The 22,518-nt window shown below is 54.6% G+C and overlaps 1 protein-coding gene across 1 annotated transcript in view; it reads left to right on the top strand.

Annotated features, from left to right (window-relative positions):
* Window positions 1–19,962, top strand: part of Fibcd1 (fibrinogen C domain containing 1) — a 33,684-nt gene extending 13,722 nt beyond the window's left edge. Inside the window, exons 5-7 of the mRNA NM_001107829.2 lie at window positions 11,618–11,714; window positions 15,947–16,126; window positions 16,576–19,962. Coding sequence (NP_001101299.1) covers window positions 11,618–11,714; window positions 15,947–16,126; window positions 16,576–16,835 — 537 coding nt within the window. The 3' untranslated portion in view covers window positions 16,836–19,962. The remainder of the gene's footprint in view (window positions 1–11,617; window positions 11,715–15,946; window positions 16,127–16,575) is intronic.
* The last annotated feature ends 2,556 nt before the right edge of the window (window positions 19,963–22,518 follow it).

Genomic DNA, 22,518 nt, shown 5'->3' with positions numbered 1-22,518 from the left:
TGTACCCCAGTTTGGGGGGAGGCTGGGACAGATTTCCTGGAGTTTGCTGGTCAGCTGATCCAGGCTCAGGGAGAGACCCTGTCTCTGTAAATGAGGTGGGGTACAGTCGAAGAAGACACCGGAGGTCAAGCTGAAACCTTCCCAATCACAGGCATTCACACATACACATGCACACACATGCATGTGCACATGCATACACGCACAGTCTTATTCATTCAATCATTCTTTTTTATTTATTTATTTTTATCTTTTTTTAAAGAATTATTTATTTAGTTTATGTATATGAGTACATTATAGCTGTCTTCAGACACACCAAAAGAGGGCATTGGATCCCCATTACAGATGGTTGTGAGCCACCATGTGGTTGCTGGGAATTGAACTCAGGACCTCTGGAAGAGCAGTCAGTGCTTTTAACCGCTGAGCCACCTCTCCAGCCCTCTCATTCTTCCTTCTTTCCTTTCTTTCTTTCTTCCTTCCTTTCTTTCTTTCATTTATCTGAGACAGGATCTCTCTATGCAGTTCTTGCTCAGAGACCCACCTACCTCTTCCTCCCGAGTGCTGGGACCAAAGGTGTGCACCATCACCCCTGGCTCGTTCGGTTTTTAAAAGAAATTGCAAAGTCCACTTGTGTGCCTCCTGGTCCACACTGACCTAGAAGCCAGTGTTTTACCAGGAGCCACTCAGATATTTTGCCCCACCCCATCTCACTCTTCAGGAAGGGAGGCCCCTTGGTTCCGTGAAGTACAGGCAGAGCGTTCCCGGTGTGGCCACTCTGCCCATCTCTGACCTTGGCTCACTGCTTACCTGAGACCCTTGGCATTGACTATTTTTGGTGTTTGATGTCTAGGCCGATGGACGTCCAAGGGGGATTTTAACGCCAGTTAAAGCTACAAAACAGAAGGGTAGGAAGTGTTTCCAGAGAGCACCTGGGACTTGTAAAGCAGGCAGCCTGAGCAGCTTTGAAAGGGGTCGGTGTCCCCAGTAGAAGGGAAGGAGATATGGGGGGGGGGGCAGAGCGAGTGCAGAGAAGGAGCAGAGCAAAGTCTGCAATTAGGAACCAGCCTGAGTGCAACCAAGGATCCCCAGAGACCCCGAAGATGGACAGATCTCTAAACTTGTCTTCGGGCTCTAGGGGAGAGCTTTTAAACATAGCAGATCCGTGTCTGGGGTTAAAAGCTCTTTTGTTTTTCTAACTGCAAAGAGGCTGAGTTATGGCCTTTGCCTCTGGGATTCCTAGGCAGGCAGACCAGCCAGGAGGCCCCTCCCTGCCAGGCCCAGAAATCAGAATTAAGGGTTAGGGGGGCTTGGTGCCTGACTGAGGCTCTGCCTGCCGCACATCTGTCTTCCACTCGGGCTGACTTGGAGCCAATCTTCTGGGGAGTCAGTCAGGGTCTGGGCCTGGTAATTCCTTTGGCCTTGGCTTCAGGGACGATTAACTGGGATAGGTGAGGAACAGCGCCCGTCTTAGACTTGACACCCCTTCGCCTGAGTGGGGGGGTTCTTACAGGAGAGGCCAGAGTGCTCTGCAAAGTGCTTGCATGGTTGGGAAACGTTCATATCCATTTGGCTTCTGTCTGAAGCAATCTTCCCCTAGATGCCTGCGGGCACCTGTCAGGATCACCCCCTCCACACACACAGACTCTCCTGGATGTTCAATTGTTGTTTGGGAAGGTGCTGGCCTCTCTTGGCCCATCCATCCTCATTAGGTTCCCTGTCAAAACCACCCAGCTTCAGGCACCAACACTGGATGGTCCTCCTCAGCGGACTGGATGCTGTGCTGGGCCTCAAACCTGTGAGTGGGCTTCTCCGTCACAGCATGCCTTTTCGAGACCAGAGTGGGCAGGATCGGGCCCAGTCTGAGAGGTTCTTTGTAGTCCGAATACCACTTCCTGCCTGGCATTGCCCCATGCTCCTTCTATTCCCAAAGGCTGGCAGAGCAGTCTGGAGAGAGCAAGAGGTTTGCCTCTGTGACTCAGCCAGACTGGCCAGGGAAAATCCAGGCCTTCTGAAGCAAGTCAATGCAATTTATTGCTCCGAACAATTAATTGAGCATCAGGCACAGGGAGTCATCTGGGACTGAGGCAGAGAGGCAAGCTCTCAGTTGAGAGGGCAGAAGGACAAGGGAGCTGGCTTGTGTCTAGGCTGGGGGGGTCACCGGAGAGAGCCTGATCTTAGTCTAGAGACCTGGTGATGGTGGACAGAGAGGGGCTCAGTTCTGGACTAAGGCTGCTTCATATTACTGACCCATCTGATATAAGAGGGTCTGAGTCAGAGGACAGTGGACAGTGGTAAATGTGGGTGACGGGTCCGTGTAGTCGGGCACCTTCTGAGGTATGAGTGAATTCTCTGTATCACAGGGTTTCCAAGGGAGGGGTGACCCTAACAGGCAAGGAGGGGTGTGGTGATTGTGGAATAAAACTCAAACATGAGTTCCATGGACTCTGAGTCCTTGCTTCTGGAAGTGGGGGTACCATTTGGGAGCGATGCTGCTTGGAGCCCTTTGCCATTGGACAGATCTCGGGCAGACAGATAGATGCTTCAAGGTGGCCTTCCGACTCACTTGGCCCCTGATGGTGACTAAGCCAGACCCTTTGCTGTCCCACACTCAGACAGGCTCATACAAGCCAGGCCAGGAAGAGACTTCACATGAAGGGGTGTCAGGACACGCTGAACTTTGAACTTGAGAAACTGAGAAAGGGCACCATGGATGGTCTTGTGACCCAGACCAGAGACTTCCTCACTGGGTATAGACCAGCCCTAGCCGTGTCCTCTGCGAGGCCTCTGTGATCACCCTGACCCACTTTCCACCCTCCTTCCCTCACGTCTTGCAGGTTACCACCTGCCCCTATGTCTCCTATCCCTGTCCTAGGCAGGGTGGGTGGGGATTGTGTTCTCTTGAGGTCACCTGGGCTTAGGACAGCACCTGCACTGTCCTCACCCCCTACAACACTGCTCAGATGAGTGACCCTCCCCTCTGGGCCCTCAGGATGCTCTGTGGAGTGGAGAGCAGGTTGGGCAGGGGAGGAAACCCTTTGTAACCAAAGCCTTACCTTTGTGTAATCATGGGTGGATCTCACATCTCCTCCAGTAGAGACTCAAGACACACACACACACACACACACACACACACACACACACACACACTCATACATAGTCTCACACACACTTATATACACACATATGCCTATTTATACACACAATTTCACATGCAGATACACACATAAACACGCACATGCACACACGCGCATGCACACACTACCCTACCTGGCTGTCACCCACTCACACCTTCTGCCGGGCACCAGGCATTTTCCCACTGAGCAAGTAGGGTCTCGGGTTCAGATGTGCCTCTAATTGGCTCCGTATAAGAGGAAGCTTCCCTTCCCCACGTCCTCCTGTCTCCTCCTTAGGCTGTGGGGCAGGAGGAGAGCCGTGCCCTGTCTGTAGAACTTCAAAGGAACCTGGCAGGCAGTCGGTGTAGAGAGAGATCAAAAGCTCCAGGGGACCCTATGCTGGGGAGGCCAGGCTACAAGACTGCCAGAGAGACTATGGCCAGCCCCCTCCCCTCAGGAGGGCCAGTGACCTGCTGGAGTGTCCCCACACTGCTGCCCAGAGCCCCGCTACCTTCACACTGACTGAAGAGATGGACTGGTGCCTCCCCCTTGCTGTTCTCCCGATTTGCTGGAGGAAGCCGCCTCCACCTGGTGCAGGTCAGTTTCCACAACTCTGGCGTCCACTGTGGAGCGAGCGCACAGTGTCCATGGGACACCACACGTGAAACACCAGGCACAGCACTGGATAAATGGCAGCTCGGAGCACTGTTTTGCCAGAGCCAGCAGGCCCTGACTGCCAAGCCTGGGAAATGTGGCAGGGTGCCAAGCCCGGGGGTACCATTTCCAGTCACAAACAAGGAGCGGGCTGTTTCCTTCTGGAACTAGCAGCTGTCTTCTTTATTTTTTTTTTTTTTGGCAGGGGTGGGGGGTGGGGTTCGTTTGCTGTCAACCTACTGTGTGTCATCAGCAGGTTTGTGGGCAGCTGTCAGACCTACTGTGAGCCATCAGCTGGTTTGGGGGAGGGGACAGATGTTAGGCCTACTGTGTGTCACCAGCTTATGCTGACTCTGGTTCATCTTGAGGAGTAAGGAGGGTTGGGGATTTAGCTCAGTGGTAGAGCACTTGCCTAGCATGCGCAAGGCCCTGGGTTCGGTCCCCAGCTCCGGAAAAAAAAAAAAGAAAAAGGAGGAGTAAGGAAAGGGCTCAGAGGGGGAAACATGGCTTCAGGACTTGTTGCGAGTCAGACAGCCATGGGAAGTGGGCGGAGCACCTTGAGGATATCTTCGAAGGTGGAGCATTTCCCTGGCTCCTCCTTGCTTTACTCCCAGAGTCACCTGCTGGGCAGGCCCCTACCTGTCCCCAGGTCAGCAAGCTTCTCAGACTAGGATAATCTAAAGCGTCCTCTCCTGAGGACATTCTAAGGTATAGGGACCACTGCTACCCCAGGGTCATGGCCTGTGGGAGAGCATCCTTCCTTCACCCCCTGATTTTCAGGGTCTCAGTGTTACTCCAAGTATAGCAGCCTCCCCAGTTCCCAACTGCCCAGAGCCATAGCTGAGTGCTGGGTGCCAGCATGTCATGTGTGTGTAATAGTTTGGTTTTGAGACAGGGTCTCATGTAGCTCAGGCTAGCCTCAAAGTTGCTGTGTAGCCGAGGAGGACTTTGAGCTTCTGGTCTTTCTGTCTCCGGTTCCCATGTTTTGAGATTTCTGGAATGTTTCATCACACCCGGTACTGAGGATTGAACCCAGGGCTCTGCGCATGTGAGGCAAGCATTCTGTCAGCTGAGCTACATCCCTACCATTGAACTCTGATTCCTCACATAAACTGTAGGGCCTGGGACTGTCTGTCACAATCTCCAGTTAATATATGATGAATCTGAGGTACACCTGTCAGATGCATCTATGCTGTGTCTGCAGGCTTTGGTATGCCTGTGTCTTGGGACTGCCAGCTCACTGATGCTGTGCTCATCCATGTATGCCCAGTACACAATGGGCTCGGGGGTAGCCATGATTCCACGGGAGAAGCCAAGACATGGGCAGTGACACTGTTAGCAGAGTTTAGTACCCTGGCTCCTGGGTGCCACTCAAGGGTGCTCCCCTGGGGTTGAGAGACAGTTGGGCTCAGGGGTGTGCAGGCTTAATTAATTTCTTATCTACCAGGCCACAGGATGTCTCCACAGGGAATGCATACACCATCTCTAGTCTCTGACCATCCCTAATCCCAAAAGTCACATGCACTCCCAGTCTTGGTCTCAACAAGTGCCGGATGGGAGCCTAAACCACCCCCCCACCCCCACCCCCCTCACAGCTGCAGTGCGAGGCCCGTTCCCCCCTCTGAGAAACATATGGAACTTCTGTGATCCCAGATCCCACTGGCCACTTAGGATACCAGCTCTAAGCTCAGTGCTGTTGTAGGCACGGAGTGGGCTGGACAGGGTTATCCTACAGTGGACACTCCACTAGGCCCAGACCTGTGGAGAAAGGCTGAGGAGGCAATGGGTGTTGATGTGGCCCTCTGGCTCTGCTGACACTCCCAGGACAATCAACTACACCAAGTGCGATCTTGACTGTCCTTTGAAACCGCCCAGCACCATCTGCAGGACCATGTGAACCACACACTTCCTTGGCAGAACCCCCTGGGTGGGACTTCCAAGCTGTGGTAGCAGGAGGCTGGGTTTTAAGAATCAGAACCAAGAAAACACACGCTGTCTGCCTTCCCACTCATGGCTCCGGCCCAGGAGGCCTCGGCGTCGGTGAGTGTTTCTCTGTTGCCTTCCAAGCCGGAAGCCAAGTAAAGCTCAGGAGCTGGGCCGACACCCACTGCAGGCCCCGGGTTGATCAATAAGTACTTTGCTCTGGCCTTGGCCTCCTCAGCCTTTGCCTACCTGGGAAGCCTGGGGCTGAAGGAGGGGGTGTAGACACTTCAGGCCTGTGGCTGGCAGCCTCCTGTCCAGCTGAACCTTGCTCTCTAATTAAAGTCCGCCATCCTGTCGTCGATGCTAAAATCCAGCTGATTTTCAGAACTCCAAAGTCACAGCTGCAGTTTGCCTTGGGCCTCAGAGTCAAAACACACACCCATGCGCCCAGCACCCTGGTCTTGTCCATCTGGCTATCTGGAGCACGTGGGCCTCTCAGAATTTGTTAGGACACACACTGTACCCCAGTGGGTACCAGCGTGTGCGCAGGGACGCTCAGTCATTCCAAATCCAACCCATGACTAGCATGGCCCAGGGCAGACACCAGGAACCTGACGGCAACAGTTCTTAAACTGTGGGCCTGGATCCATTGGCAGGTGGCGAAATCAATTTCCTGGGTTGCGATCAACGTTGCTTTTTTAAATCGAATGGAGCAGAGCAGAAGAGGACACAGTAGGGAATGGCGCAGCCTGCTTATTTCCTGCCGCCGCCGTTTCCGATGTAGATGTAGACTGCGCGACTGCTTGCCTGTGTGTGGGGGTGGGACGTGCACTCCTCTGAGCCCTGGTCCAAAGATCTCAAAGTCCCATCTCCAAAGCCATGGCAGGGACGTCTTGTGGCTCCTCAAGGGTGGGTCACAGAGTGTCTTAGTGCAACTTCAATGCCCATGTTGGCAAATGCTAAGGTTTCTTTGTATTTGTGTATGCACGTACATGTGTGCGTGTGTGTAAGTGTATGTGTGTGTGCCTGTGTGTGTGTTTGTGTCTGTGTGTGTATGTGTGTGCGTGTGTATGTGTGTGTGTGTGAGAGAGAGTGTATGTGTATATATGTGTATGTGTATGTGTGTGTTTATATGTGGGTGTCTCTGTGTGTGTGTCTGTGTCTGTGTGTGTGTCTGTGTCTGTGTGTGTGTCTGTGTCTGTGTGTGTGTGTCTGTGTGTGTGTCTGTGTGTGTGTATCTGTGTTGGTGTGTGTATGTGTGTGTGTTGGTGTGTGCATGTGCGTGTGTAAGCATATGTGTGCACATGGACGCCAGAGAACAATGTCTGACACTGCTCTTCAGGCTGTGTGTACCCATTTGTTGTCGTTGCTGAGACAGTGTCTCATCATGTTCAAGGCTGGCCTTGAACTCAGAAATCTGCCTTCTTCTTACTCTGTGCTGGGATTAAAATCATGCCCAGTTGAAATACCTTTTTGTTTTAATTTGAGAGTGTGTCATCGGGCTTGCCAAGTAGGAAAGACTGACAAGCAAGTCTCCAGGGATCCACCGTCTCTGCGGCCTCCCCACTGTGTGTCCTTAGACTTGGCTTGGCTTGGTGTATTCCTGTGTGCATACAAGCATGCAGTGTGTCCACAAGCACATAGTGTGGTCACAGTGTATTCATGTGGATGCGTGTACGAGCACACAGTGTGTTCACATGGATGTGTATGAGCGCATGGTGTGTTCACAGTGTGCTATATGGATGTGTGTGCAAACACACAGTGCATTCACATGAATGTGGCTGTGTGCTCCACACTTGAAATGCTGACACAAGAGAAGGACATGGCCTGTCTTCCTCTATTGCTTTCTACAGTATTGACTCAAGACATGATCGCTCACCGGACCAGAAGCGCACCATGTCTCCTAGGCTGGCAGGGAGCCACCTGTCTCTGTCCTCTAATGTGGAGATTAAAGGTGCAGAGAGCCAGGTCCAGTTTTCTACAGGGGTCTAAGGGTTTTGACTCAGGCACTGTGCTTTTACAGCAAGCAATTTTGAACTGATCTATCTCCCAAGGCCACCATTATGGTTTCTTCAGGGCCAAATCTAACAGTCTAATATGAACGTTGGCCATTCGATGTCACTTTAAAGAAAGAAGTGAGAAGCCCTGGTGGGCGCAGGGTGTGTGTCCGCCTCAGGTGACCATTCAGGTGAAGGCCGCAGTGCAGTGGGGACAGTCTGGTGGGTAACAGCAGCTGTGTCAGCAGTGGAGCAGTGGCTGAGCATGTGCTGGCTACCTTGCCACTATCCCAGCTCTATCCGCCATAACACACAGAACACAGAAGCAGCACAGAGCCCATCTGTGCCGGAGGAGGGAAGCAATGGGCCCGGCACCATCTGTCTGATTCTCAGCCCTCCCGGCTTGGATTGCTTTACTGTGCCCTTTAGGGTTAGGGAAAGGCAGGACCAGGCCAAGTTCTAGGAACTATAACTCTCGGGACCACAGGGCCCTCGCAGTGCATCTGAAGAGCAGGCTGGGCCAGGCCCACAGCTCTGAGCTCTCTGGGGATAGTTTGCAGAACTTGGAGGCTCCACCCAGAAACCTTAGTGTCCCTTCTGACCCTCATCCTTTCAGGAGGGGCACAGCTGGACCTCTGTGTTTTCAACTCCACTGCCTGCAGCCTGCGTTGGGCCTGGCTGCCTGTGGGAGGTGCTGTTCCTCTCTGACACCCTTCTCTATAGCAGACTTCCCTGTTGGCTCCCCACAAGTTTCTTTCCCATGGAGGGGTTGGAAGCCTGGCACCCCACTTTCACTAGGCAAGGCACTAGAAGGGTTTCTTTGCGGAGGTCCCAGGATGAAGAGCTTGCTGTTAGAATTGAAGGACAGAGCTGCGCTATAGAGCAGGCCAGTGTGGGTCAGGGTTCTGTCTCTAGGAAGCTGCGTTTCTCTGTGTAGACTATTTTTTCCCTTCTACCCTAGATCTGCTCTGTGTCCATATGTGTGTCCGTGTGTGTGTGTGTGTGTGTGTGTGTGTGTGTGTGTGTGTGTGTGTATGTGGTGTGTGTGTATGGTGTGTGTGTGTGTGTGTGTGTGTGTGTGTGTGTGTGTGTGTGTATGTAGTGGAGAGTCCCCTACACACTGGTCCTTCTGTGTTTTCCTGCCCCAAGACCCCTGAGGGCAGTCTGGACCTTATGCCTTGGAACTAGTTATCTAGAGAGACTGGATGGGATCGTATGCCTGAAAAAGGCTGGTAGCACAAGAAGCCTGGGGAGGAGGTGTGTAGAGCTGGCGTTTGGAAGAGAGAGCAGGATAAGGAGGAGAGGGGAGAAAGGAGACTGGCCAGGCCTTCTAAGCTCCTCTTGATCTGCCCAGCTAGCACTGACCGCACACCCATTGCAGGAAGCTCGTGGATCCTGGCAGCCTGTGGTATTCGCAGATGACAAAACAGGTCTGGAGAGGTGAAGAGATCCGAGCAGCAGCCATAGGCTCTAGTCCAGGCCCTTAGCACTCGACTTCCCCATTTGAGGGGACTGGGATCCACGGGGTGGGGGCCTTAGGGCTTCCAGTGGGAGCCTGGCCTGCGGGGGGTGGGGGCTTCCAGACAGCTGGTCCCACGGATCTCCTCCTCCTCCTCTTCCAGCAGAAGCAGGCTCAGCCTGTCTGCCGCCTTCGCCTTGCCTTCGGGAGGGCCTAAGCTTCTGCCAGGATTAAGCCTTTCAAAGGGCGCGTGCTCAGGGTCCCAATGTGCATCAGTCAATACGGCTCTCCACACCGCTCAGATCTCCCCAAGCCGTATCGAACTTCCTTCCACCCAGCGGGTCCCTCCTGAGGACTTGATATTTCAGGGCAGGACCAGGTCGAGGGAAGCAGGAGGAAAAAAAAAGTGTCATCTCCCCCCCTAGCCTGTGACGTCAGAGCTGCCCAACTGTCTGTGACTGACGCGTCCCTGGGGACCTGGTGCATCTCGAGAGCAGACGCCGATGCTCTGCCCGGGCACCCGGGCGGTTCCGAGCTGCCGGAACCTGGCTGCTTAGTAATGAAAGTGGCAGCCAGAGCTCTGACATCAGACAGACACAGATGGAGGCAGGTGGGCGCTGCCTCTGCAAATGAGCAGGAAAAGGCTTGTTAAACAGAAAGGCGGCGTGGGCCAGGCGGCCCCAGAACGGGACTGTCAGCGATCGCGTAAATACCCGTCAGCTCGGCCGGGACCAGCACCGTCCTTATTTCAAGGCAATTTAACCAAGGGGACTTCAGACTCCCAAATCGAGAATGTTATTAAAAAGAACAGCGGCGGCTCTGGCGGCTCGTTGGTACCCAAGTCACACCCGAAGCCTGCTCAGGACTCATGGGCCTCCCTCAGAAGTGGTTTGGATCCAGGGTTCCCAGGCCACACCCCCTGGATCCTGCCAGGAGTACGTGGTTTGTGGAGAGGAGCTATGTGAGAGGTGGGAATCTGGGGGTCAGGGTTGAGGTGAGGAGCTGCTTAAGAACCTGAGAATGGGGGCTGGAGAGATGGCTCAGTGGTTAAAAGCACTGACTGCTCTTCCAGAGGTCCTGAGTTCAATTCCCAGCAACCACATAGTGGCTCACAACCATCTGTAATGGGATCTGGTGCCCTCTTCTGGCCTGCAGTCACATATGCAGGCAGAATGCTGTACATAAAACAAAACAAAACAAAACAAAACAAAAGGGGTTGGGGATTTAGCTCAGTGGTAGAGCGCTTGCTTGGGTTCGGTCCCCAGCTCCGAAAAAAAGAACCAAAAAAAAAAAAAAAAAAAAGAAAAAACAACCAACCAACCAACAAACAAAAAAGAACCTGAGAATGGACTGCATAGTATGGTGTATGCTTACAATTCTAGCATTTGGGAGGCTAAGGCAGGAGGATTGCTATGAGCTGCATTGTGAGTTTCAGGTAGATCAGTACAGGGGAGATCCTGTCTCAGAAACAAAACACAACTCCAATAAAAAACATCAAGCATATGCCCCTCTCCTTCCCTCTCTCCCCCTCCTTCAATCTTCCCCCCACCTTCCCCCTCCCTTCACCCCCTCTCTCCCTCCACCCCCTCTCTCCCTCACCTTTCCTCTCTCCCTCACCCTCCCCATCCTTCTCTTCCCTCTCTCCCTCTCCCCCTCCCTCTCTCCCTTTCCATCTCTCCCACCCTCCCTCTCTCCCTCCACCCTCCCTGTCTTCCCCACCCTTCCTGTCTCCATCTCCCTCTCTCCCCCTCCCCATCCTTTCTCCCCCTCACTCTCTCCCCTTCCATTCTCCCCCTCCTCTCCCTCTCTTCCCCCACCTTTCCTCTCTCCCCCGACTCCCTTCTTCTCCTCCCCCTCCTTCTTCCCCCTCCCTCTCCTCTCCTCTTCCCCCTCTCCCCCTCCCTCCCCTTCCTCTCCTCGCTCTCCCTCTGTGTTTAACTTTTTTTCTTTTATTTGAGACAGCATTTCGTGAAGCTCATGCCCTTGGATTTTCAGTGTAGCCACAGATGACTTTGATCTTCCGCTCTTCCTGCCTCTGTCTCCTAGTGCCATGCCACCACGCCTGGCTTAGACCGACAAAACACAGAGAGCTCATGTTCAGCTTGCGAGCACTGTGTGAGTGGGGCCACAGCTTCCTGGTGAGAACCAGGAAAGGCTCAGCCCCGTACCCACAGCAGAAGTGGGCCTGGGAGCTGAGGTTCCCCCACTGTGGCAACTCCTCCTTGTGGGGACAGTCCAGGGCTCTGTGGTGGGTTAGTCAGACCTGCCTCTGGTCAGCAGGAGCCTCTGAGACTCTGGTCTGCTCCAGGTCCCAGAACCAGGAGCTCTTGAGAGAAGTGGGTGGCCTGGCCCCCACCCCAGCCCATCCCTGTGTCCCATGTTGGCGGGGGTGGGGCTGTGAGGAAGGGTGGGAGTCAAGGGTCTGGGGTCCTTATGCCGCTGGCTCCAATGTTGTCCCTCCTTTGCCCTTGCAGGTGTTTCAGCGCCGGGAGGATGGCTCTGTGAACTTTTTCAGAGGCTGGGAGGCTTACCGGGAGGGCTTCGGCAAGCTTACAGGGGAGCACTGGCTGGGTAAGCTTCCGCACCCTGGGGATTCCATGCTCTGCCGGGTCCTTGCATGTCCTTAAACAGATTCCACTCTAGTCTCTGAGGCCATTCGCTGGTATGTGGGAGCAACTAAGGAGGTTCAAGTGATGGAGAGCTTGAGAACAGAACCAACAGAAGACCTTTATGCGTGGGTCCCATGAACATGCAGTATTCAACGTGACAGGGAAAGCTGTCACCCAGGGGGCAGGTGGACCCCAGTTCCAGGCCAGCCAGGCTACATAGTTTAAGGCCAGACATGATGGTTCATGCTTGTAACCCTAGCACCAGAGAGACTGAGGCATGGGGATTGCTACAAGTTTGAGTCCAGCTTGGTGTGCTTAGGATTTCCAGACCAGACAGTGCTACATATTAAGACCCTGTCCCCAAAAACAACAACAGTAATAACAAACCAAACTCAGCCACATAACCGTTCTTCAGTTCTCAGGCCTCTCATAGGAGGTAGGGAGGGGTTGTCTCGGTAACTCTAGGCGGGAAGCCAGAAGCATTGTCTTGTTTGGGGACTGCCTAGGAGCCCTCTACAGTCATGGCTCACTCTGGCTGCGGTGGGCATGGGGACCCCATCCCAGGCATCAGGAAGACTGGGGATACCCCGGGTATTGTACTGCCCTCGGGGCCAGCAGTGACCGTGTTGGGGATACTGAGGGTGAGCCTCCAGTGAGAGGTGAGTTCATACTGAGGAGTGGGATCCAGGGTGGGTGCCAGGTGGTGTGGGACAGCTCCCTGGTGAGAAGAGACTTGCATTGCACCAGCATGCTGACCTGTGGTGTCAGTTCAGTCCATGGTCCTTGACCAGAGGCAAGGAGGGCAGGGTCCACCCCATCCATCCTGGTGCTCAGATGGGGACAATTCTATAGGGGAAGGCTGCACACCATTTGGACTGTGGTCAGAGTTTGCTGGGAGCTCACTATGGGGCCATTTAAATGTCACACATCAGGCCCTGGGGCAGCCAGGAGGCCATCCTGTTGTCTATGCTGGGTGTGGAAGCCCAGGCGGCTCCAGGGAAGGACCGGGGCTTGCTTCGATGAGGGGCCACAAACAGGAATGGGTGGGACACTCCTCCTCACCCACCTGAGGTGGTTATGTGAAGGAAACTCGGTGGTGACCGGCTAAAGGCTGTCCCCACTTCCCACCACAAGCTTAGAGCAGGGTTGGCGCCTCACTGCTCGCTGCTTGGTGGCATCTTAATTGAAATCTATCAGCAGCTGTAGAAGGTGGGGAGGAAGCATTTAAGCAGGGCCTTGATTAGCTCTGCAGACGAGAAGCCCTGACAAGAATGTCAACCGGGAGGCCTTCAGCATCCCTGTGCTTTTCATCACCACCTCTGCTTTTCTGCCCCTCCATCACCTTCTCATTGAGGGCTTCCTCTGTTTCTATTGATTTACAGATGCTCTTTATATATTACAGTTACAGGTAGACATCACACATGTCTGCTTTCATTAATTTACCTCTCTGTTTTTTTTCCCCCACTATTGCTTGTTTCCTGAAGTTTTAATTTTTGTATGTGTATGTGGGGTAATATGGATGGATGCAGGTTGGGGTGTGTGTGTGTGTGTGTGTGTGTGTGTGTGTGTGTGTGTGTGTGTGTATGTGCCAGAGGTTGACCTCAGGTGTCTGCCATTCCTCAGGCACTATTTACAATGCTTTTAAATTTTATTTATTTGTCCTTTCGTGTGTTGTGTTTTTTAGAATTATTTATTTATTTTATGTATGTGAGTACACTGTAGCTGTCTTCAGACACACCAGAAGAGGGTATCAGATCTCTTTACAGATGGTTGTGAGCCACCATGTGGTTGCTGGGAATTGAACTCAGGACCTCTGGAGGGGCTATCAGTGCTCTTAACCTCTAAGCCATCTCTCCAGCCCTCGTTTTTAATTCAATTTTACTTGTTGTCATCTATTATGTGTACAGGTGTGTGTGTGTGTGTGTGTGTGTGTGTGTATGTGTGTGTGTGTGTGCCGTGGTGTGTGTCGAGATCAGGGGACAACTAGAAAAGTTAGTTCTCTTCGCTATGTTAAGGAGTGAACCCTGGTTGTCGGGCTTGGCAGCAAGCCCTTTTACCCACTGAGCCATCTAGCTGGCCCCTTATGCTTTTGTGTGGTGTGCCTTAGATTCAGGTCTTTGAGCCTTGGAATTCCCTGGGGTGACTGTGTGTGGTGTGGGCTCCTGTGTCACTCTGAGGGACAACTAGGCTGCATTGTAACTCCCAGCCCATTGTCCAGGGAGTCAGAGACATGGTTGGCGGAGATCCTGAGTTGGTGAGAGCGGGAGCTTCCTGGAGTGAAGATGGAGGAGGCTGAGGAAGGGGACGGGGACAGCACTATGACAGGTCTCAGAGGTCCACCCCTTTGTCAAGCAGCTCGTCCGGCCCCCCGGGGCAAGGCACCAGGAAGGTGCACCCAAAGCCCAGGACCGTTAACCCGAACTGTAGTATGCGGACTGTAGTGCTGTCTCCATCATACCCTATTCCTGGAAAAATGCAATCTGTCTCAGCTAAGGTCTAAAGAAGAACAGGGGTCTGGGCCCTTCTGCCTGGGTTCAAATCCCAGCTCTGCTGCCTGCCAGCTGTGTGATCTGGCCAGGTGACTGAACTTCTCTGGGCCTTCCTTCTCCCACCCATACAATGGGGCATCATTGTACCCACCTCCTTGCTAGTTCTGAGCAGCGTGTGACTCGGTCATGGGCTGTGCTGAGGCTCTGTAATTAATCAGGTTCTGATGTCACCTGATTGATCACTATGTAGGTATGTGGGAAGCCAACACCAAGGTGCTGAGACTGTACCTGGCTTCCAGGAGGCTGTTGCCATGGTCACCTGCTGCCTGAGCATCTGTCCATCAGTCCTGCACAGTTGTTCAAGCCACGCCCAGAGAGGGGAGAGTTGCCTTGATGACAGCAGCCCTGGGGAGAACAGGCCAGGCAGGGAGGTGGGATGTAGTGGGATTGCCCGCTCTTGGGTGAACTCCACAGCCTCCTGGTCTCAGGGCTGAACAGAGTCAGCAGTTCTGAGCAGGGGGTTTGAAGGGGGAACAGGGGTCCTGGGGTGATCTGCTGATTGCCTGGCAGAGAACACTGGGGTTGGGCAAGGAGGGTCCGTAAAGCTGTCGTGCACACGGAAACCCAAAATCTAGCCCACGGGGAGGGACCGATGGAACACTCTAGGCCTGCGAAGCTGTGAGGCGTTTAATTAAATGCCCTCTTAATCAAGGGTTGATGCTGATGGCAGGGAAGTGCCCTGCTTGTGTGAGACCCTGGGATGGCCCAAGGACCAGAGAGCAGGAGAGTGGGAGAGAGGAAGGGGGTAGGCGGCAGGGGTGAGCAGAACCAGGCCCGTGGATAGCAGGAGACAGGCACTGCCTTGGCCCTATGAACTAAGTGTTTATTGAGCACTTGTCATGCCTGGTCCCGCTGTGCCCACTGGGGTCGCAACAAACACTGACTGTAGAGTTGTGTTTGGGGAAACTAAGCTGACTGAGAAATTCACACGGAACCAGGGAGAACCAGAATGATGAATATTAAAAAGAAGGAGGTGCCTGGGTCAGCGTGAGAGACCAGCCACCTTCCCAAGGCCGAAGGGAAAGGCGACAGGTTGATAAAAGACAGGCAGAGAAAACGGCACGCTCGAAGGCTCAGAGGCCGGGTTCAGACGCCTGCACTGCCACCCATCTGAACTGCAAATTCCGACCTCAAAATACATACATTTGGGGGACTAAGGAGATGGCTCAGTCAGTAAAGGCAACCTCAGTGTGGACCCCATACCATGTTAACAACAACAGCAACAACCCCTCAAAACTAAGTTCACTGTCAGGTCCTGCACCATCCTGGTGATGGGGGTACGGGGTTCCTGGGGCTCACTGGTCAGGAAGCCTAGCTGAATCAGTGAGCCTCAGGCTCCGTGAGAGACCATGCCTCAAAAAAATAAGGTGGAGGGGGACGGAGGAAGATTCCTGAGATGGACAGGTTACACGGGATGGCCACACCAAGATCGGAAAGATCAGCCCGACTAAAGCGAACACATGAAATCAGATAATGATGACTAAGCCTCTACTTCCTGCCCAAATCCCGCCTGCAGGGAGAAGGAAGTGGCCCAGAGACCAGAGCACACACTTAGCAGTTGTCCCCAGCTCCTGTCTGGGTGGGTGGAGGGTATCCGCGCCCATCCCTTGACTTCATCCATCTTTCTCCCCTCCCCCATCCTCAGGGCTCAAGCGGATCCACGCCCTGACCACGCAAGCAGCATATGAGCTTCACGTGGACCTAGAGGACTTTGACAATGGCACCGCCTATGCCCACTACGGGAGCTTTGGTGTGGGCTTGTTCTCTGTGGACCCTGAGGAGGATGGGTACCCACTCACGGTGGCTGACTACTCTGGCACTGCAGGTGAGGCCCCGGTGCAGCAGGGAGAACTGGCCTGCCGGGTCAAGCCCCTCTGCTCTCTGGGTTCAGGATCTAGGTCACAAGTCCCATCAGGTCCTCGCTCTCGCAACCCTATGGAGCCTGGGCAACTTACCCATTTCACAGAGCGAAATGCTGAGCCCAGAGCTGGAGCCAAGAGATCCTGGGGGTTGGCTTCTATGGGGCTATTAGGGTGTAGATGAGATCTCTGGGCTTCGTCTCAATAAAAGGAATGGGCAAGTCCGAAAGCAGGGAGGAGGTTAGAGACAGACTGGACACAGGGACAGCCAGAATGCCTGCGAGTGGCATGGGGCTGGTGTGTATACTCGCATACCCAGACTCACACGGTTGGTGGACAGCGTTCAGGGGGCCTGTGCATGCTCCTGCCCGGGCGTCTGCCCAGTTGCCCACCCCTGTGTGCACATGCTTTACAGGCGACTCCCTCCTGAAGCACAGTGGCATGAGATTTACCACCAAAGACCGGGACAGCGACCATTCAGAGAACAACTGTGCCGCCTTCTACCGAGGGGCCTGGTGGTACCGCAACTGCCACACATCCAACCTCAATGGCCAGTACCTGCGGGGCCCACACGCCTCCTACGCCGACGGTGTCGAGTGGTCCTCTTGGACGGGATGGCAGTACTCACTCAAGTTCTCGGAGATGAAGATCCGGCCACTCCGTGAGGACCGCTAGACTGGCACGCTGCCCAGCGCTAGTGTCCTCTGGTTATGTCTAGTCCACACACATCTCATCCCATGCCCACCCCATGCCCACTGCTTCGAGAATACGCTCTGCTCACCTGTGCATGGCTGGCCTGCTCTTCGGTAGGGCTGGCCCAGGGCTGACCCTGAAACTCAGCTCCCTGAGCCAGTGACGCCCCTTCCCAACCAGGTCCCTGTGTATCAGGTAACATGATCGTTTGTTTCTAACAGTGGAGCTGGCACCTGGCAACCCCAAATCCCACCTGCCCGGGCTTTGTCTGCTGCATCCTGGTAGGGCAGCATCCCCCACTTTTCCTGGCTTTGCAAAACCATCCAGAGTAGGGGGCAGAGAGCACTCCAGCCCCCTCCCTCCAGCAGATAAAAGTGGAAGAAGGTTCAGACCTCCTCGCCTGCCTGACACCTGCCTGCCTGCCCTAGCTTCAATCCCCCAGGGCCTGGAGACCCTTCCTCTTATCAGAGGACCTTGAACAGCTGCCACAGCTCTCACTTGTGGCCAACTGAGCCGGGGCACAGCTGCCTACAAAGCCCCAAGGCCAAGACCAGTCCCCTGGGCCACCCTTCCCCTGGGTTTCTGAAGAGCTGGGGCGGGGGTTTCTATTCTCCTGGTTGCTTTCAAAGCTCATTTGCTTTCCCACCTCAAACAAGGTCCACCTGCCCTCCTGCAGGGCAACCATGGGTCCTGCCTGTGGGGCAAGAGGGGTGGGGTGGGACTGGCCTAAGCCAGTGAGAACCTCTTGGGGTGAGGCTGTGTCAGGCTCTTGTGTGGTGCCAACCTCTGTGGACTGACTCTAGGATCTTCTCAGAAGCCAGAGTTAGAGTCAGCCAGCCCTGGGACTCAGCATGGCCCAAGACTGCAGAGAGGCTGCCCCCTGCTGGCCATCATGGACACTGCCATCAGGGCCTAACGGGGCAGGGGACAAAGCATCAAGCAGGTTGGACGTCTGGACATTTCCTTGTCTAACCTTCTCAACACCTGCACAGGTTATCCCCCAGGAAGGCAGGCTGCAGCCCCACCCTCAGCTACCTTCTTGTCAGCTGAGACGCTCTTATGGAAACCTGACAGGGGCTTTTAAAGGACTGGGTGGTAAGATGGCAATGGTGACCTCCAGTCAGGAGGCAGAGACCCACGCCTCTTCCTTCTGCCAGACTTGTGCCAAAGCCTGAACCCCGCTGATGAACTGTGTGACCCGCTCAGTCCCTCACGTTGAGCCTCGGGTCTTCAGCAAGGGTCTGTCGCACATCGGTTGGAGTCAAAGCCATCCTAGGTGCTAGACAAGGCTGGCTATTGCTTATATGTCCCAAGCTGATGGCAAGAAGCATGGGTAGAGTGGCCATGGTTCTGATGGGACAAGGGATACACAGGGAAGTCCCCTCCCATTCCCTCTCTGTCCTCGACACCCGGCACCTAGCTTCATTGCAGAGGTGGGTAGGAGCCTAAACACATCCCGGCAGACACCACCCACCCCCGAGGCTGCTGCTGAAGTGGCTTCTGTTGCCAGCTGCCGCTTTGAGCGCTGCTCAGAAGTGCCGAGCGCTTTCTGATGTGGTATCAAACAAACCCCTTCGAGTGAAGCAACAGATTCACACATGCGAGTGTGGGACAGGAGAGCTTCCAGCCAGGACTGAGCTGCAAGGACTGCAGGAACTGAAGCTCATCCCACCAGGGCAGCTGGTGGGCAGGTGAGGGGTGACAAGCATCCCTGTCTGCTCACATCGGAAATGACAGCCCTTTCAGCCCAGCCACTGCCCCAGGGACACCAAGCCCTCTCCCAGGACAGGTTGGTACTCTAGGGGGTGTGGTTCTGCCAAACACTGGCAGAATGGGCACAAGGTAGGGAAAAGTAGGGAGAGACCAGGTCAATAGTCCTTCACCTTCCTCATGTGCACCCTCCAAGGGCAGGTGGGAGCACTGTCCATGGGAGCACTGTCCCTGGGAGCACTGTCACAGCACACTGGGCCACAGCCTCCAGCCCTGGCTTGAGTTCACTGGTCTGATGTCTGTGTAGATGGCTGCCAACCATAATCAGAGTAGCCACGGAAATCAGGAATGTTTTTGGGGTGGGGGCAGGACAGGTGCATGGAGACATGATAATGTCAGCAGGCCGTGGGCCCTGACCCACCAGACCTACTTTGGTTTGGCAATGGATGACTAACCAGGGTGAGTCAGTGATGTCACCTGGCAGTCACACTGCTTGCCTTCCTGGGCAGGGTCTCCACACCCCACACTAGGGTCTTAGCAGTGTGGCTGTCTCTTTGCAAAGCATCAAAACTTCCTTCCAAGCCCTAGCTGGCTCTGTGGATTCCACCAAAGGCCTCCCAGCTGGCTATACCTGGACAGCAATCCTGGGATGATGAGAGACCAGTTAGAGCCATGAGCCTCTCCGGTGGCATTAGTGGCTTGTGGGAGCGGCAGGACACTAGTGTTTGTTGTGGGAGTGGCGTCGCCAGTTCCCGGTTCTTCCCTGCCCCCAAACCCGTGTCACCCCAAGCCTCCAGGTGGAGGACAGGCATCTGTGGCCATGGTCACTGCAGGTCTTGGCTCCCAACAGCACTTCTGGAAGAGAGCAGGCCCTCGAATGACCAGAAAGTCTCCGAGCAAGAGCGTGAGCCTCCAGCTTTGAATAAAATGACTTGACCCTGAGGCAGGAGACATGGATGAGCGAGGGGCAAGAGCTAGGCCCATGGCTGCCCTGAACCCTGTGATCTGAGGAGGAACACGCCAGCAGAAGTCTCATGGAACCCAGGAGTGTGGTGAAGCAACATGGACCCAAGCATCTGGAGGCCTCTCAGTGCCTCCGTCTGCCTTCGGTGAAGGTTGCCCGAGGTTCTAAGGCTCAGCAACTGCAGGATCCATAAATCCAGAGGCCAGGGTCAGGCCGCTGTGGAATTGGGGGTGAGGGAGGGGTCAGACCTGAGGCTTTGAGGAGCAGGGCAGGCGTGCATGCTGGCAGATGCAATGGAACCCTGGGCTGGGGAGCGGCTCTGAGGGTCAGTGCAGCAGCCCACAGGCAAATAGTGTGGGTCGGTTGCTACTTGGGGCTTTGTGCACTCAGTGTCTTGTATTTCCCTGTCTTCAATAAAGTCTCGTGGTGACCCAACACCAGCCTTCCCTGATAGTACGTGTTCCATGCCACTGCAGAGTGAGGCAGGTATCCTGTGCTCTGGGACTGTGCTCACTGCCCTACTCTCCAGATGGTTTTGTGCTCGTTCCCAAGGAGATGCAGAGACAGAGACAGGCTAGGCAGAGACAGGCAGGCCTGGCAGCAGGGCCAGGTCAGGCCAGCCTTCTGCATAGGTTGCATCCAGCAGGGCTTGTGTCCTGGAGTCTAGGTCTCACCTAGGCTGGCTCTGTGCAGCCCACGGGTGTCTCAGTGGTGATGAACTGCCCCTAGAGGGGATGGGTCCTGGGGTTCTGAGCAGTCAACACTCCGAGAAACTAATTAGCAATCATTCATTCCTAATAGATGCTTCAACTTGAAGCCCAAGTTATCCCATGAAAGGTAATGTTGATTGAGGGCCCACATTGCAGAAAGTACATGGGAGGGCAGGGCCCGGCATGAGGGCAGACAAGGAGGGACCTCACTCCTGTACTGTGGACATGGCCTCAGGACACTAGTTCTCAGACTCTCTCCCAGGATCCTCAGTGTCCTGTCCTTTGGGCAGTGCATTCTGGGACACAGGGCTGAAGGGATGGGGTGGGGGAGATACTTGGGGACAGAACTCCTGAGCCAGGCCCTCAGATATCCAAGGTGATTGTGTCCAATTGACTCTGTGAGAGCACACCCACCTATGTGGGGGCCACCGCCATGATGTTTCCCTCAGCTGAACCATTCTGGCTATGGCTCCAAGAGCCAGCTGGATGGGTCTTACCAACCCAATCTCACAGAGCTTTCTAGAGCTATCAAGGGGCATATACTGAGGGAAGAGGGTTTGGTGTGGAGACCGGAGAGGCCCGAGTAGTGGTGAACGTTTGTGGGGAGGGCACCCTGCTGGTCTTGCCATCCTCAGGATGTAGCGTGTCCTTCATGACATGACTGGTGTTGACACATCATCAATTTCAGGGCTGCCTGAGATCATGGCCACATGGAGTTCCAGGCTGGGTCCTATTCTGGGATGGATCATTCGGATGAAGCCAGGAGCCTGCAAGGGCACAGCCCAGACTGGCTGTCGTGAATATACCGGTTCACATCCAGTCCCAGCCCTCCCTCATACCATGAGAAATAAGGATGGGTCCAGAAGCCAGGCTGTTAGGGGAGCTTGGATGGACGGCTGAAGCCCTGTTCCCGCTGGAGCCTTGGAACCTTCTGAACTTCCCAACCCCCACGCTCCCTCCTGTAGCACTGCTTCCTGCTGTGCCCTGCCTCTAACCTCGATGAACCTGTGCTGCTGGATGACATCATAAATGCCCTCAACTCCCGCTTCCACGCCGCCCCAGACACGAGTTGCTGGCAAGGTCCCACATCATGGCGGTCAGCAGCTTACAGTACTAGGACTCGAGGATCAGAGAGACAGATGCACGCAGGAACCCGGGAGTGTGCCTGAGAGCTCTTTGGGAGTCTGCCCAGGCCTCAGCGCCAAGCCTTTGACTGAGGCAAACGTCTGAGCTAGCTTCTGGCCTGAGAGACACAGCATTGCAGGACAGACCCAGTGTGAGCTGAGGAACCAGCCGTGGGGCCCGGGGGGAAGGGTCCCACCCCACCGTGCAGCTGCTAAATCCAGGTCTCAACTGGGAGTGGGGTGGGTGGGGACATTGTCATTAGTCACCGGAAGAACTGTACTGAGTAGTGGCCCTGGAATGGGCAGTGACCATGCCTTGGCCAGAGCACCTGTGGGCATCCTCCAGAGGGAGTCTGATAAAAGGAGTGCACTGTGGAGATGAGGTGTCCACAGCCCCTGTGGAGACACACTCGCCTCGGTGATGCCAGTATAAGACCAGCACCCCGTCATGGACTCAGCTGAAGAGAAGCCATGGCGTTGTGGTGAGGGGCAGTGGTGACAGACAACCCTATCCTTACTTGCGGGTGCCAGTGTGGAAGGAGCTGGAGTTGATGACCTCATCATCTGCCCTACTCCTTTGCCAGGGACCACCTCTAGCTAGCAATGATGCCTTATCTTCAGGCCACCATGACAGCCACTGTGGAGGTGGGTATGATCGTACTCTGCTGTTCAGAAGGACCAGTCCTTGTGGTTTTACAACCGGATGGGCAGCCAAATCTGAAAAAGTACATATACCCAGGCATCAAGTACAGCCCAGCCATGGGGCCGCATGGTGAGAGAGACAGAGTACACCATCACTGGGACAGAGTATGTTGCTGGAGCTGGAGGCCAAGAGGGGCCTCCTTAGTCACGAGTTCTAAACCCTGAACCCCCGAGAAGCAAGAATTCCTGCCCAGTTTCATGTATCCTAAGGAATCACACAGACCAGAACACCTTACCTGTCTACAGAAGGGACTGGGTGTCCATGACCCTCCAGCACCCACGGTGGTGAGGAAGCGCCTCTGTAAGCCCACTCTCTCTGGAGGGAGGTCAAGGCAGCACCATCAGGGTTCTCAAGAGTGGGCCTCCATGTCTCCACCCAGACCCAGGGTCTGAGCCCGCAGTCGACCGTGATGATGCTACTCTCCAAGGGCACTCTCATCAAACCACATCCTGTT

The sequence above is a fragment of the Rattus norvegicus genome, chromosome 3 (assembly GCF_036323735.1).
Source record: "Rattus norvegicus strain BN/NHsdMcwi chromosome 3, GRCr8, whole genome shotgun sequence".
In the NCBI taxonomy this organism is placed as follows: domain Eukaryota; kingdom Metazoa; phylum Chordata; class Mammalia; order Rodentia; family Muridae; genus Rattus; species Rattus norvegicus.
The sequence above is the reverse complement of the archived record's forward strand: the minus strand, read 5'-3'. Positions and strand labels throughout refer to the sequence as shown.